This window comes from Pecten maximus, chromosome 1 (genome assembly GCF_902652985.1).
Source record: "Pecten maximus chromosome 1, xPecMax1.1, whole genome shotgun sequence".
NCBI classification, from domain to species: domain Eukaryota; kingdom Metazoa; phylum Mollusca; class Bivalvia; order Pectinida; family Pectinidae; genus Pecten; species Pecten maximus.
Genome location: NC_047015.1, coordinates 11,964,511 through 11,977,823, shown reverse-complemented (window position 1 = coordinate 11,977,823; position 13,313 = coordinate 11,964,511). Strand labels below are relative to the sequence as shown.

The 13,313-nt window shown below is 34.5% G+C and overlaps 1 protein-coding gene across 1 annotated transcript in view; it reads right to left on the bottom strand.

Moving 5' to 3' along the window:
• Nucleotides 1-4,150: 4,150 nt before the first annotated feature.
• The window catches only part of LOC117325075 (annexin A4-like), a 45,270-nt gene continuing 36,107 nt past the window's right edge, over nt 4,151-13,313 (bottom strand). The window contains exons 11-15 of the mRNA XM_033881010.1: nt 12,543-12,599; nt 11,530-11,719; nt 10,065-10,123; nt 9,753-9,875; nt 4,151-6,147 (exon numbers count right to left, since the gene is read on the bottom strand). Of these exons, the coding sequence (XP_033736901.1) occupies nt 6,085-6,147; nt 9,753-9,875; nt 10,065-10,123; nt 11,530-11,719; nt 12,543-12,599 (492 nt within the window). The 3' untranslated portion in view covers nt 4,151-6,084. The remainder of the gene's footprint in view (nt 6,148-9,752; nt 9,876-10,064; nt 10,124-11,529; nt 11,720-12,542; nt 12,600-13,313) is intronic.

Sequence of the window (13,313 nt, the reverse complement as noted above, 5' to 3'; positions counted from 1 at the left end):
CAAATAATTTGAAATGTTTGCAGCTGTTGTGATATGATTGTACACATGCATGTCTCTGTAAGGTCCTAATTGAAATTGGAAGTTTGTTGATCTATCTTGGATGGATGAAAATAAAATATGTCTTCTTTCTTTCGGGAAGGCATCATCAGTTATAATACAGCCAGGACTCTGTGACCTTCTTGATGCCAACTTCTAATATGCACTAAATTTAGGCTAGTTTCATCGTTAGTTCAACTTAATATGATGAAACACACATAAAGAATTACTGAAAACCAAAACCAGAGCTGCTAATCAAATCCCGGATTAGGAATGTATCCTATTGAAACTGTACTAAAGCATGTATGGTACTTCAAAACAAAAAACTTGACTCCTTTTGTGCTGGAATCATTTGATGTTAATAAATCTTTATATGAGAAGATATACTTCTGGTATAATTAGAGTATTGTAAACAATGTGATAACAACCAGATAAAGACTATCTTCATCGAATAATTCAGCAAACAGGAAAAGAAAACTTCAAGCTTCATTTTCAACTTCAAACCTGATCACAAAGATTACAGTCCATTCGATGGGACGACACATTCCCTATTTATTGTCCTTTTCCAATGCTGATCATCCAATCATACTGAACCACACAGTTCAGCAATGTAATTGCACAAATCACACCTTTATGTGTAGAGAACATTTTTGGGGGTGTTATAAGATTCCATAACTGTATGCAAATTTGTGAAGCATTCCATATCTATATCTATATATATACCGTATGTGTATATATTTACACATCAAAATTGGAATGACACAGGAGATTTGCAAGTTTAAGTTCACCATCAGTCATGGGAGGTTTATGTAAAATGTTATATTTACCGGGGTAATTAGTGATTTTGAGAATATATTTATGAAGCTCTATTCTGTACTTTCTACCAGTGCAGCACTGCTTAGAGAATGGACACAATTATATGTTTTCCAATGTTAAAATTAATCAGATGTAAAATATAAGGGGTTTATTTGACCGTATTTAAGTATTTGAAGTATTTAAATTTTTTGTAATCATTCGCCATTTGAGGCCTAATTGCCGTCATAGTTGAATTACCAAAATGGACCTGAAATCAATATTTTTAAAAGAGAATGATCAATGACTTGAATATTTCATAAAAATAATTTAATACATCGTTTATTCACTTCATTCAGATCTTCAGACACCAAATAATTTGTGAAGTCATATATAGAAATATATGAACCATTTTGTTATTGATTTATAGTTCACACAAGTAAGCACTAGATGTAAGCAGTAAGTACATGTATATGTACCGCTATCTACTGGCATGACTTTGAGTACAGTAGACTACACTCGCTTTGTGGATATTGACAGGCTAACATATATTTACATACTAATTCAATTTTAGAATTGTAACTGAAATCTTGTAACAGCATGGCACAAATAGTCATCTGAACATTTGTTTGAAACCCATCAAAAGTAAAAGATATAGAACTCATTGAAAATGTGCAGAGAAGGGCAACAAAACTGATTCCTGGATTTAAAAATATATCGTACCCGGAACGGCTACAACGGTTAAATCTCCCAACGCTACAGCACCGTAGGACCAGAGGAGATATGATTAACGTTTTTAAGATAGTAAATAACATACATTGTATACGATAGTAGAATAACAAAAAACTTTTTCCAAATGGACAAGATGAGTAGAACCAGAGGTCACGATAAGAAAATATTCAAAAAGCGATGTCGTCTTGATGGGAGGAAACAATTTTTTTCAGTTACCGAGTTATTGATTTATGGAATAGCTTGCCACAAATTGTTGTCAATGCTGATTCTGTCATAAAATTTGAAATAATGTTAGATGATCATTGGAAAAATAAACGTTTTTATTCATGAATGTACAGGAACTAATATAAAGCAATTAATTACACAGGAAATATTTATATTATACTATGTATTGATATTGATATGGATATAGAGGCTACAAGGCTGCGTCCATTATTTATGCTAATAAATGTATATTGAAAAAATATTTAAGGTAAATATTAACTCATTTGCTTGACTTCAATTTTCAGTTTGAAGTATGGTGTAGTGAGAATTTCAAGTCTTGATCATGACTTCATGAAAATTCTAAATTAACAAATTATTAAAATGAATTTGTTTGAAAAATAACACAAGTTCCACAGCAATATTATATAGAGAATCAATCACAATATATCAGAAGTTATAAAACTACAAATAACAATTAACGGCTGAATATCAAATTAAGTGACTATCACAAGTATTTTTGCATTTGTTTTTAGATAATCCGGATTTCCGTTTTCCGGCTTTAAAAAAATTTACGTAGACGTAGTGCATAGTAAACGTAGCCATGTAACAGCTGATTTTAATCAGATTGACTTAACATGAACTTAACACCGTCTCAGTAGTTCGTCACAATCGAAAATTCGGTCGTGAATTCGGTATTTTGCAAATTATTTCAAAATACTTCCAGGTAAATGAAAAACAAATTCATATGGTCTCTATACACACACCAAAGATTACTATATTGGGTCCATTCTCTCGTAAAAATATCGATTTTGGGTCCACTATCGGCCATTTCGGTAATTCAACTCTTAACGACAATCGGGTTGCGATTCGCAAATAAAAAAATTAATTTAAAATTCGGTCAAATAAACCTCTAATATTTTACATATGATACAATTAGGCATTGAGGAACATATATTTGGGTCAATTCTCTGAAAATAATGCCAATTTATATTATAATTAAGCACCATTTCTCTTCGCGTCGGTATTTCCAAGTCCGCTTCACCTGTGGTCCGTTTCAGTAAATATTCTCGTCTTTGCCGAAATAAAAACAAGCTATATAATTGTTCATTTTAAACATGACAACAACTGCCAACCACACGTATCCAAAAATGTTTTTGTTGATATCATCGGAATATTGCCGTAGTTATGAAAAGTCATGAGATCGACAAATCAAATTGGTATAACTGTTGATTTCCGTAATCTTGCAGTTACCTCCCTTACAACAGTAAATACGTTCCAAGTATCGTTTACAACACGCAATCCCGTGCACATAACAACAAGATATTATCATTTGCATTTGATCTATTGGTCGTTTTCGTCAAAGGAAAATGGTATATGGAAATCGATGACAACGTTAACGCTATGACCAGTCACCCTGACCACAAATACCACTTTATTGTAAGCCTATACAGTAACCTATGATACAATGTATCGTCTCGTATGCCGTTATTGATATATTTCTTTCTCTAAATTATAGAAATACACACCTAGTTGATAATGATGTAACATTCTAGAATATATATATTACACATTTAAGTAAATCGCGGACATATTTGCAGACCTATGCTATAGGCCTAATGTCAGCCGTTTTGGAATGAACACGGAGGAGCAAAACTTTCTAAACATCCGGAGACGAATGCGCCTGCGCAATAGTTGATTACATGAATATATTGACCTGGAGTTATTCGCAAAGTTCATGTTCATTTAGTCTTCACATTTCGCTAGCGTTATGCATTTCTCAAATCGTATGCATCTTGAAAACATCTACTGAATACATTTCAATATTTTCAGTAAAACTACTCTATAAAACGAAGATGTTTTTGCACATAAATTATTTGAAGCGTAAGGCCATGAGGGCAGCCATATTTCATTGAAACAGACAGTAGATGGCGTATTGGTGAATGTGGTTACCAAATATGGTCATATTTCTCAGTCCAGTTCTTGATTGCAATAACCGAACATTAATGTTCGTTTAAAAATACAGCAAAAAATAAAAATTCATGTAAGTTGTAGGATGTGCTGAGATTTCCATACTACAATGCGACTATATTCCAGGTTTGGTTGAAATAACACTGACACTTTCTGAGAAGCTGAGCTAAACACAAAATTTTAAAAGTCCAGATTCCCAGCAACCAAACATCTTCCATACATAAAGGCTGTACTGCGATCACTATGTGATCTAGCTACCAAGTTTAGTTAAAGATGAATTTATACTTTTTGAGAAACGGATCTAAATGAAAAACTTCTGAAGTAAAATTTGATTATGATGCTGTTAACACCGGAAAAATAACACCATAATCACACTTCATGACTTCATTGCAGACAAAATAACATAAAAAACATAAAATGACAGGAAAAAAGTTTATTTACCCAAATATGCATTTTTCTCCCTGAGGCATAAATCAACGAAGGAGAAGATTTTAATAAACAAAATGTTCAGTCTAACAGATGACATTAAACGATGAACATCACAAGTAAATGTAGCTAAATGGACTGAGATTACACCACTGTGGGAACTAAGGCTACACAAGAAAACATACATATTACAGAGAGGAACTGATTATATAACTCTACAGCGTATATATTATATATATTTAACAACATACATGTTAGCACTTTCAACAAAACATCCTTTGAGATAGTATGTTCTTAATCCAAGAACTCCAAACACAACAAATTATGCTAATTTGATACTACAACATTTAAGTATATGTGTAAACACACGCTGACATCAAAATGTACTTAATCTCAAACTAAAATAAAATTTATGCAGTCTATATTTTCTATTCATTTGTTTCAAAATGGCAAAACCAAGACTACTGGTTTTTGTTTGTTTGACAAACACCATTGAATACCATTTGCTCAAATCACTAGTTCATTTTATGCAGCTAACACTAGAACCCTTGTCCTGTAAGTGTTGTAGTTAGTTAGGCATATTCTGCCTCTATATCTAATACACTGTGACTGATTCATTATTTCCTTCAAATTATTAAAATGATTTTGACTCTACCCATTTTTCTTTATAAGTTATTGAAGTTTTCATGTTGGCAATATTAATGGCAGCTCGTCCTTCCGTTTCAGACATCATATTTTACAAATAACCAGCATCTGAAGGCACAGTTATCACCAGACTGTAGTTTCAGTGTTACATGTAAATACAAACACAATGATTTGATATTCAACCCTAATTAATTCATAACGATCCAGCTGCATATGGATTATAATCTATTATGGAGCTTTGACTTTACATAATGGTACAGTCTACACACTAGTTCCTCAAAAAGCACTAAAACGTACAGCAAAGTACAATGGCACCAATGTCTAGAGATACAAATAAACCTTTGAGATGATCTTGATGTAAAGAAGTCTTAAATTAGATAATTATCAAAATAATTAACAATATTAGGTAATCACTTAACAGGCAAACAGTACAAATCTGCAGGAGGATTAAAGTATTTATTTAGAATCAACACACTTCAAGTGAATAAAAATATCTTTACGACAATAATCAAAACACTGAAGGAAAGAGAGTTTGTTCAGAAATTGTATTAACTCATGACTACTGTAAATAACACAGCAACTCATTAAATGGTTTTCATTTTAGACATTTAAAGGGGGGAAAAAAATCATTGGATTTTATTTACAGCCAAAATTGGGTACTTAACCATATGAAAGTGAGCACCAACAATGCCATTTTAAAAGTTTCAATTGTATTTATGTTTACACAGGATGAACCACTTATCCACTTCAGCCTAGTCATCAACATCTCAGCACGTTCAACACGGATAGGACTAACATATTCCATAGGAAGAGAATCGTGTATTAGGTCCCTGACTAAATTCTGTGATATATGAATGATAAATTTGTTGTGGTAAATTCTGGTATATATTATATGTACATGTATATAACTAGCCAGTCAATAACCACCACAGATACAGAATGGACAATCTTTATTTTCATACACTTGGGCAGTGTAGTATACGCCACATGGACAGACAGGACTCCAGCATGCCATTTGTCAGACACTGTTATATACCAATTGACTTAATGTTTTACACAACACAAAAAATGGCTCCTGTGTTAGTATCATTGGCATTACTTTTGATGTGTACATTTTGATGAAATTTTTTTAATTTTTTTTAAAATCAGTTTCATACTAGATGAAAAATAATAAACAGTATGCTGCAGACTTGAGATTTGTTCCCAACCCCCAAAGTTTATAAGACATTTGTGTAGTACACAGCCAGATTGCTCAGATTTAGTCAGTATGTCCCCACTTGGTTAGTAGCCTCCCTGGCTCACCAATGCCAGCAGTACTTTCTTGTAGTCTCCAGAGGTGTCTCCCTGCAAAACAAAAGTCATAACGTGTGATTCATAACCTTCAGTTTTTACATGTTACTGTATAGTAACACCCGAGTTTACATGTTACTATATCTGTAGTAACACCTTAGTTTACATGTTACTATATCTGTAGTAACACCTTAGTTTACATGTTACTGTATAGTAACACCTGAGTTTACATATTACTGTGTAGTAACACCTGAGTTTACATGTTACTGTGTAGTAACACCCGAGTTTACATGTTACTATATCTGTAGTAACACCTTAGTTTACATGTTACTGTATAGTAACACCTGAGTTTACATGTTACTGTGTAGTAACACCTGAGTTTACATGTTACTGTATAGTAACACCTGAGTTTACATATTACTGTATAGTAACACCCGAGTTTACAGGTTACTGTAGTAACACCTGAGTTTACATGTGACTGTAGTAACACCCGAGTTTACATGTTACTGTGTAGTAACACCCGAGTTTACATGTTACTGTAGTAACACCTGAGTTTACATGTTACTGTGTAGTAACACCCGAGTTTACATGTTACTGTGTAGTAACACCTGAGTTTACATGTTACTGTAGTAACACCTTAGTTTACATGTTACTGTGTAGTAACACTTGAGTTTACATGTTACTGTATAGTAACACCTGAGTTTACATGTTACTGTATAGTAACACCTGAGTTTACATGTTACTGTATAGTAACACCTGAGTTTACATGTTACTGTGTAGTAACACTTGAGTTTACATGTTACTGTATAGTAACACCTGAGTTTACATGTTACTGTATAGTAACACCTGAGTTTACATGTTACTGTATAGTAACACCCGAGTTTACATGTTACTGTATCTGTAGTAACACCTTAGTTTACATGTTACTGTGTAGTAACACCTGAGTTTACATGTTACTGTAGTAACACCTTAGTTTACATGTTACTGTGTAGTAACACTTGAGTTTACATGTTACTGTGTAGTAACACCTGAGTTTACATATTACTGTAGTAACACCCAAGTTTACATGTTACTGTGTAGTAACACCCGAGTTTACATGTTACTGTGTAGTAACACCTGAGTTTACATGTTACTGTGTAGTAACACTTGAGTTTACATATTACTGTGTAGTAACACCCGAGTTTACATGTTACTGTAGTAACACCTGAGTTTACATATTACTGTGTAGTAACACCCGAGTTTACATGTTACTGTAGTAACACCTGAGTTTACATGTTACTGTGTAGTAACACCTGAGTTTACATGTTACTGTGTAGTAACACCTGAGTTTACATGTTACTGTGTAGTAACACCTGAGTTTACATGTTACTGTATCTGTAGTAACATCCGAGTTTACATGTTACTGTAGTAACACCTGAGTTTACATGTTACTGTGTAGTAACACCTGAGTTTACATGTTACTGTATCTGTAGTAACACCTGAGTTTACATGTTACTGTGTAGTAACACCTGAGTTTACATATTACTGTGTAGTAACACCTGAGTTTACATGTTACTGTGTAGTAACACCTGAGTTTACATGTTACTGTGTAGTAACACCTGAGTTTACATGTTACTGTGTAGTAACACCTGAGTTTACATGTTACTGTGTAGTAATACCCGAGTTTACATGTTACTGTATAGTAACACTTGAGTTTACATGTTACTGTATAGTAACACCCAAGTTTACATGTTACTGTATAGTAACACCTGAGTTTACATGTTACTGTGTAGTAACACCTGAGTTTACATGTTACTGTGTAGTAACACCTGAGTTTACATGTTACTGTAGTAACACCTGAGTTTACATGTTACTGTGTAGTAACACCTGAGTTACATGTTACTGTGTAGTAACACCTGAGTTTACATGTTACTGTGTAGTAACACCTGAGTTTACATGTTACTGTGTAGTAACACCTGAGTTTACATGTTACTGTGTAGTAACACCTGAGTTTACATGTTACTGTGTAGTAACACCTGAGTTTACATGTTACTGTGTAGTAACACCTGAGTTTACATGTTACTGTGTAGTAACACCTGAGTTTACATGTTACTGTGTAGTAACACCTGAGTTTACATGTTACTGTGTAGTAACACCTGAGTTTACATGTTACTGTGTAGTAACACCTGAGTTTACATGTTACTGTGTAGTAACACCTGAGTTTACATGTTACTGTGTAGTAACACCTGAGTTACATGTTACTGTGTAGTAACACCTGAGTTTACATGTTACTGTGTAGTAACACCTGAGTTTACATGTTACTGTGTAGTAACACCTGAGTTTACATGTTACTGTGTAGTAACACCTGAGTTTACATGTTACTGTGTAGTAACACCTGAGTTTACATGTTACTGTGTAGTAACACCTGAGTTTACATGTTACTGTGTAGTAACACCTGAGTTTACATGTTACTGTGTAGTAACACCTGAGTTTACATGTTACTGTATAGTAACACCTGAGTTTACATGTTACTGTGTAGTAACACCTGAGTTTACATATTACTGTGTAGTAACACCTGAGTTTACATATTACTGTATCTGTAGTAACACCTGAGTTTACATGTTACTGTGTAGTAACACCTGAGTTTACATATTACTGTGTAGTAACACCTGAGTTTACATGTTACTGTGTAGTAACACCTGAGTTTACATATTACTGTGTAGTAACACCTGAGTTTACATGTTACTGTGTAGTAACACCTGAGTTTACATGTTACTGTGAAGTAACACCTGAGTTTACATGTTACTGTGTAAGTAACACCTGAGTTTACATGTTACTGTGTAGTAACACCTGAGTTTACATGTTACTGTATAGTAACACCTGAGTTTACATATTACTGTGTAGTAACACCTGAGTTTACATATTACTGTGTAGTAACACCTGAGTTTACATGTTACTGTGTAGTAACACCTGAGTTTACATGTTACTGTATAGTAACACCTGAGTTTACATGTTACTGTATAGTAACACCTGAGTTTACATGTTACTGTGTAGTAACACCTGAGTTTACATGTTACTGTGTAGTAACACCTGAGTTTACATGTTACTGTGTAGTAACACCTGAGTTTACATGTTACTGTGTAGTAACACCTGAGTTTACATGTTACTGTGTAGTAACACCTGAGTTTACATGTTACTGTGTAGTAACACCTGAGTTTACATGTTACTGTGTAGTAACACCTGAGTTTACATGTTACTATGAAGTAACACCTGAGTTTACATGTTACTGTATCTGTAGTAACACCTGAGTTTACATGTTACTGTGTAGTAACACCTGAGTTTACATGTTACTATAGTAACACCTGAGTTTACATGTTACTGTATCTGTAGTAACACCTGAGTTTACATGTTACTGTGTAGTAACACCTGAGTTTACATATTACTGTATAGTAACATCTGAGTTTACATGTTACTGTAAAGTAACACCTGAGTTTACATGTTACTGTAGTAACACCTGAGTTTACATGTTACTGTATCTGTAGTAACACCTGAGTTTACATGTTACTTTGCAGTAACACCTGAGTTTACATGTTACTGTAGTAACACCTGATTTTACATGTTACTGTGTAGTAACACCTGAGTTTACATGTTACTATGCAGTAATACCCAAGTTTGCATACCTTGATGAAAGCATCCAATGACTGTCCGTACATGGCTTGGAATTGTTGTTTGATCTGTACCATATCAACCTCGCTCCTAGTTACAACGACACGAATCAGGCCACGGTCATCAGTCCCAGCACCCTGAGAACAAATTACAATCCCATTAACAGACATTCCTCAGGCAGCATAAACAACAGAGCCAGTACCAGAGATTTATCTAATCTTGATACTTTAATCAGTTTTTCTCACTTAGAAGTAAATTATCATTACCATCAAGTCAACATATGTTTGAGATAATTAAATACTGCGGTGACTATTTTTCTACTATACCTTCATGCTCTTGTACAGTTTCTCAGCAAAATAAGCAGACCTGCTCTTGACACACCTCACTGGAATAAAACAACATTAAAGTCACACAAGTCTAAGGTGGTTGCAATAACAAGAGGCCCATGGGCCTTAAATGTAACAGATCTGAAATATTTCAATCAATTTGACCAACTTTAGCCAAACCCAATGGCCTAATGGGGTCAGTCAGGGCCAATTTGTGCATACCAACAAACTGTCATCCAATACTGATAATATTATCAAAGTCTGAATTATTTCCAACAGCAATAGACACTCAAAAGTATGATTTTCTTGTACAAACTATGATAAATTCAGCTCCCTCTCCTGAAGGAAATGTGACTCAGGGGATACAAGGGTCATGAAATTTAAAATTTCAGTAAAACACCTTAAGACCCTTCCATTTATGAAGAGTATTTAATTTTATATTTTACCCAGGACAACTTGACCCCTTTTTGGCCATGGCCATTGAGGGTCAGTCAGGACCAACATGTGTGTGACACCATTTTTTTCCCCATCCCAGACTGATAATTCTAACTAGGACTATAGTATTTCCAATGTTAATTCCAATGGAGGTATGTACAGTACAGGGTATATCATAATATGTCCCGTCACTAATTGGCATATAAAAACCCCTAATATATGTTGAACATAATTGCTTCTTGTTGTAGTGAACAAAATCTTAAGAGTAATCAAAAAAGAAATAGAAAAATTCATGCACTTCTAACAAGAGGCCCAGGGGCCTGCATTGCTCACCTGGATGTTTCAGTAATTATGGCAACATTCTCTAATTAAAGTTATATTTCAAATATTTTCCTACTTTTGAACTGCATCTCCCAACAACGGTCCAAAATATTAATACAGGAGAACCAAATCCTGTCATTTGCGGAAAAACATTTTAAAGTTGTTGCTTTTTTTGCAATATTTCCCCTATTTGGCCCCTTTCCTACTGCCCCATGAGTTCTACTTCGTTCGTTTATAGATCTCTATATTAGATCTCATGTGGCCAATAATGCCCCTGACCAAATTTCATCGAAAAGAATTCAGTTGTTCAAGATTAGAAGGGAATTAAAGGATTTACCTCAATTACCCCTATTTAGCCTCACCCCTATGCTCCGTTCATACCAAATTTCATCAAAATCCATTCAGGCGTTTAGGACTAGTAGATATTTAAAGGATTTAACTCAATTTCCCCTATTTGGACCAAGTGTGTTAAAAATCCGTCAAAAATAAAGGCTAGAGAGCGCTAACGAGGAAAAGTAAACAGACAGATGTACAAGCTATGTTAGAGTTTTTAAGTAATCACCTACAATCAGAACACAAAAAACAATTTCAGATGATACAAAAATCATGTAATTTGTAAGTCAAAAGGCGAATGTAATGGAATTGCAAACAGAAGGGTTCAGACCTTATCACAGACTTATTTTCTTCCCATAAATTGTCAAATACTGACCTATAGCCAGCATGCCCAGTTCCAGGTTTCCAGACATTTCACTTTTGATAGACTTTTCTATGTCTTTTCCACTGAGTTTCTGGTAAGCCTCAAACACAGCCTTCAGCTGCTCATAGCTTTGTGAGGCCATGATCATGTTGAATGTAGATTCATCAGTACCCCACCTCTTCTCGCCCGCTTGATGCAGTCTCTAAAACAGACACAGGAATGTGGAAATGTAGCAATATCAATCTGAAATACATGGTGTACATTAACATCAGATAGCTTGCTGTATCTATAACCTGTACATAAATAAGTTACCTCACATTTTCATAACAACAAATATAATCTAAAGCTACACATTTTCATAATAACAAATATAATTTAAAGCTACACATTTTCATAATCACAAACATAATTTAAAGCTACACATTTTCATAATAACAAACATAATTTAAAGCTACAATGTATATTCATCATGCACGCATTTTGAAATTGACCCTGCAGTTTATGTAATGATGTCCAGATAAAAGAAATTAAGCTATACCCAACATTTGTATAAGTCTCTTTATTTGGGGTTTTTACCAAAATACACAGATTACTCCACATGCGTGAAACGCTATGTAATTGAGTTTTCTTACATAGCTATCTTACACAGGCAAATTCTATAAAACATGGCAAGATATTAGAGAATGATAACTATTCTTGTCCTATGAAAGGGCTTCCAACAGCTGCTTTTGAAGAGTGAAATTCATGCACCAACAAGAAAACAGGTCTTGCTAAAGCAATACATGACCCTACTGGCTCCTGCTAAAAATAGTATCAGTACCTTTGACCTTGACCCAAAAACCCTGCAACTGGTCCTTGTCATTGTGTTAAGTTTGATAAAAATCCCTCAAGGAATAAAGCTGCTAGAATGCAGACAAATGTGTTACTTATATATGTACTATACTGATGGCAAGAAACCTATATCATAGCACCCCAAGGTCACACCGGTAGGGGCTGGGGCTGGACTAATAAGATATGTTTATTACCTGTGCATCTTGCTGTGCTTTGTTGACGTCTACACCCTGGCCCTCTTGACGTCCTCCCTAGAAATATAGAAAACAGTTCTAACCATAACACAGAAATATAGAAAACAGTTTTAACCATCACACAAATATACAGATAACAGTTTTAACCATAACACAGAAATACAGAAAACAGTTTTTTTTTATAACACAAAAATATAGAAAAGTTGTATTCATAAGAATACAGAAAAGAACCATTGTACAGAACAAGAGGCCCATGAGCCATGAGTCAAATGAAGATAAAACATTTTAGACTGAAAAATAACAATAACATCAACTTTCAGCTCAAACAAGGATGGAAGGACTTTGAGGTGTCATTGAGACAACATGCTGGGTGTACGAATGGTATACAGTACTCGCTGCTGACATGGATATCTACTAATGGTATACAGTACTCACCGCTGACACGGATATCTACTAATGGTATACAGTACTCACCGCTGACACGGATATCTACTAATGGTATACAGTACTCACCGCTGACATGGATATCTACTAATGGTATACAGTACTCACCGCTGACACGGATATCTACTAATGGTATACAGTACTCACCGCTGACATGGATATCTACTAATGGTATACAGTACTCACCGCTGACACGGATATCTACTAATGGTATACAGTACTCACCGCTGACACACATATATACTAATGGTATACAGTACTCACCGCTGACACGGATATCTACTAATGGTATACAGTACTCACCGCTGACACGGATATCTACTAATG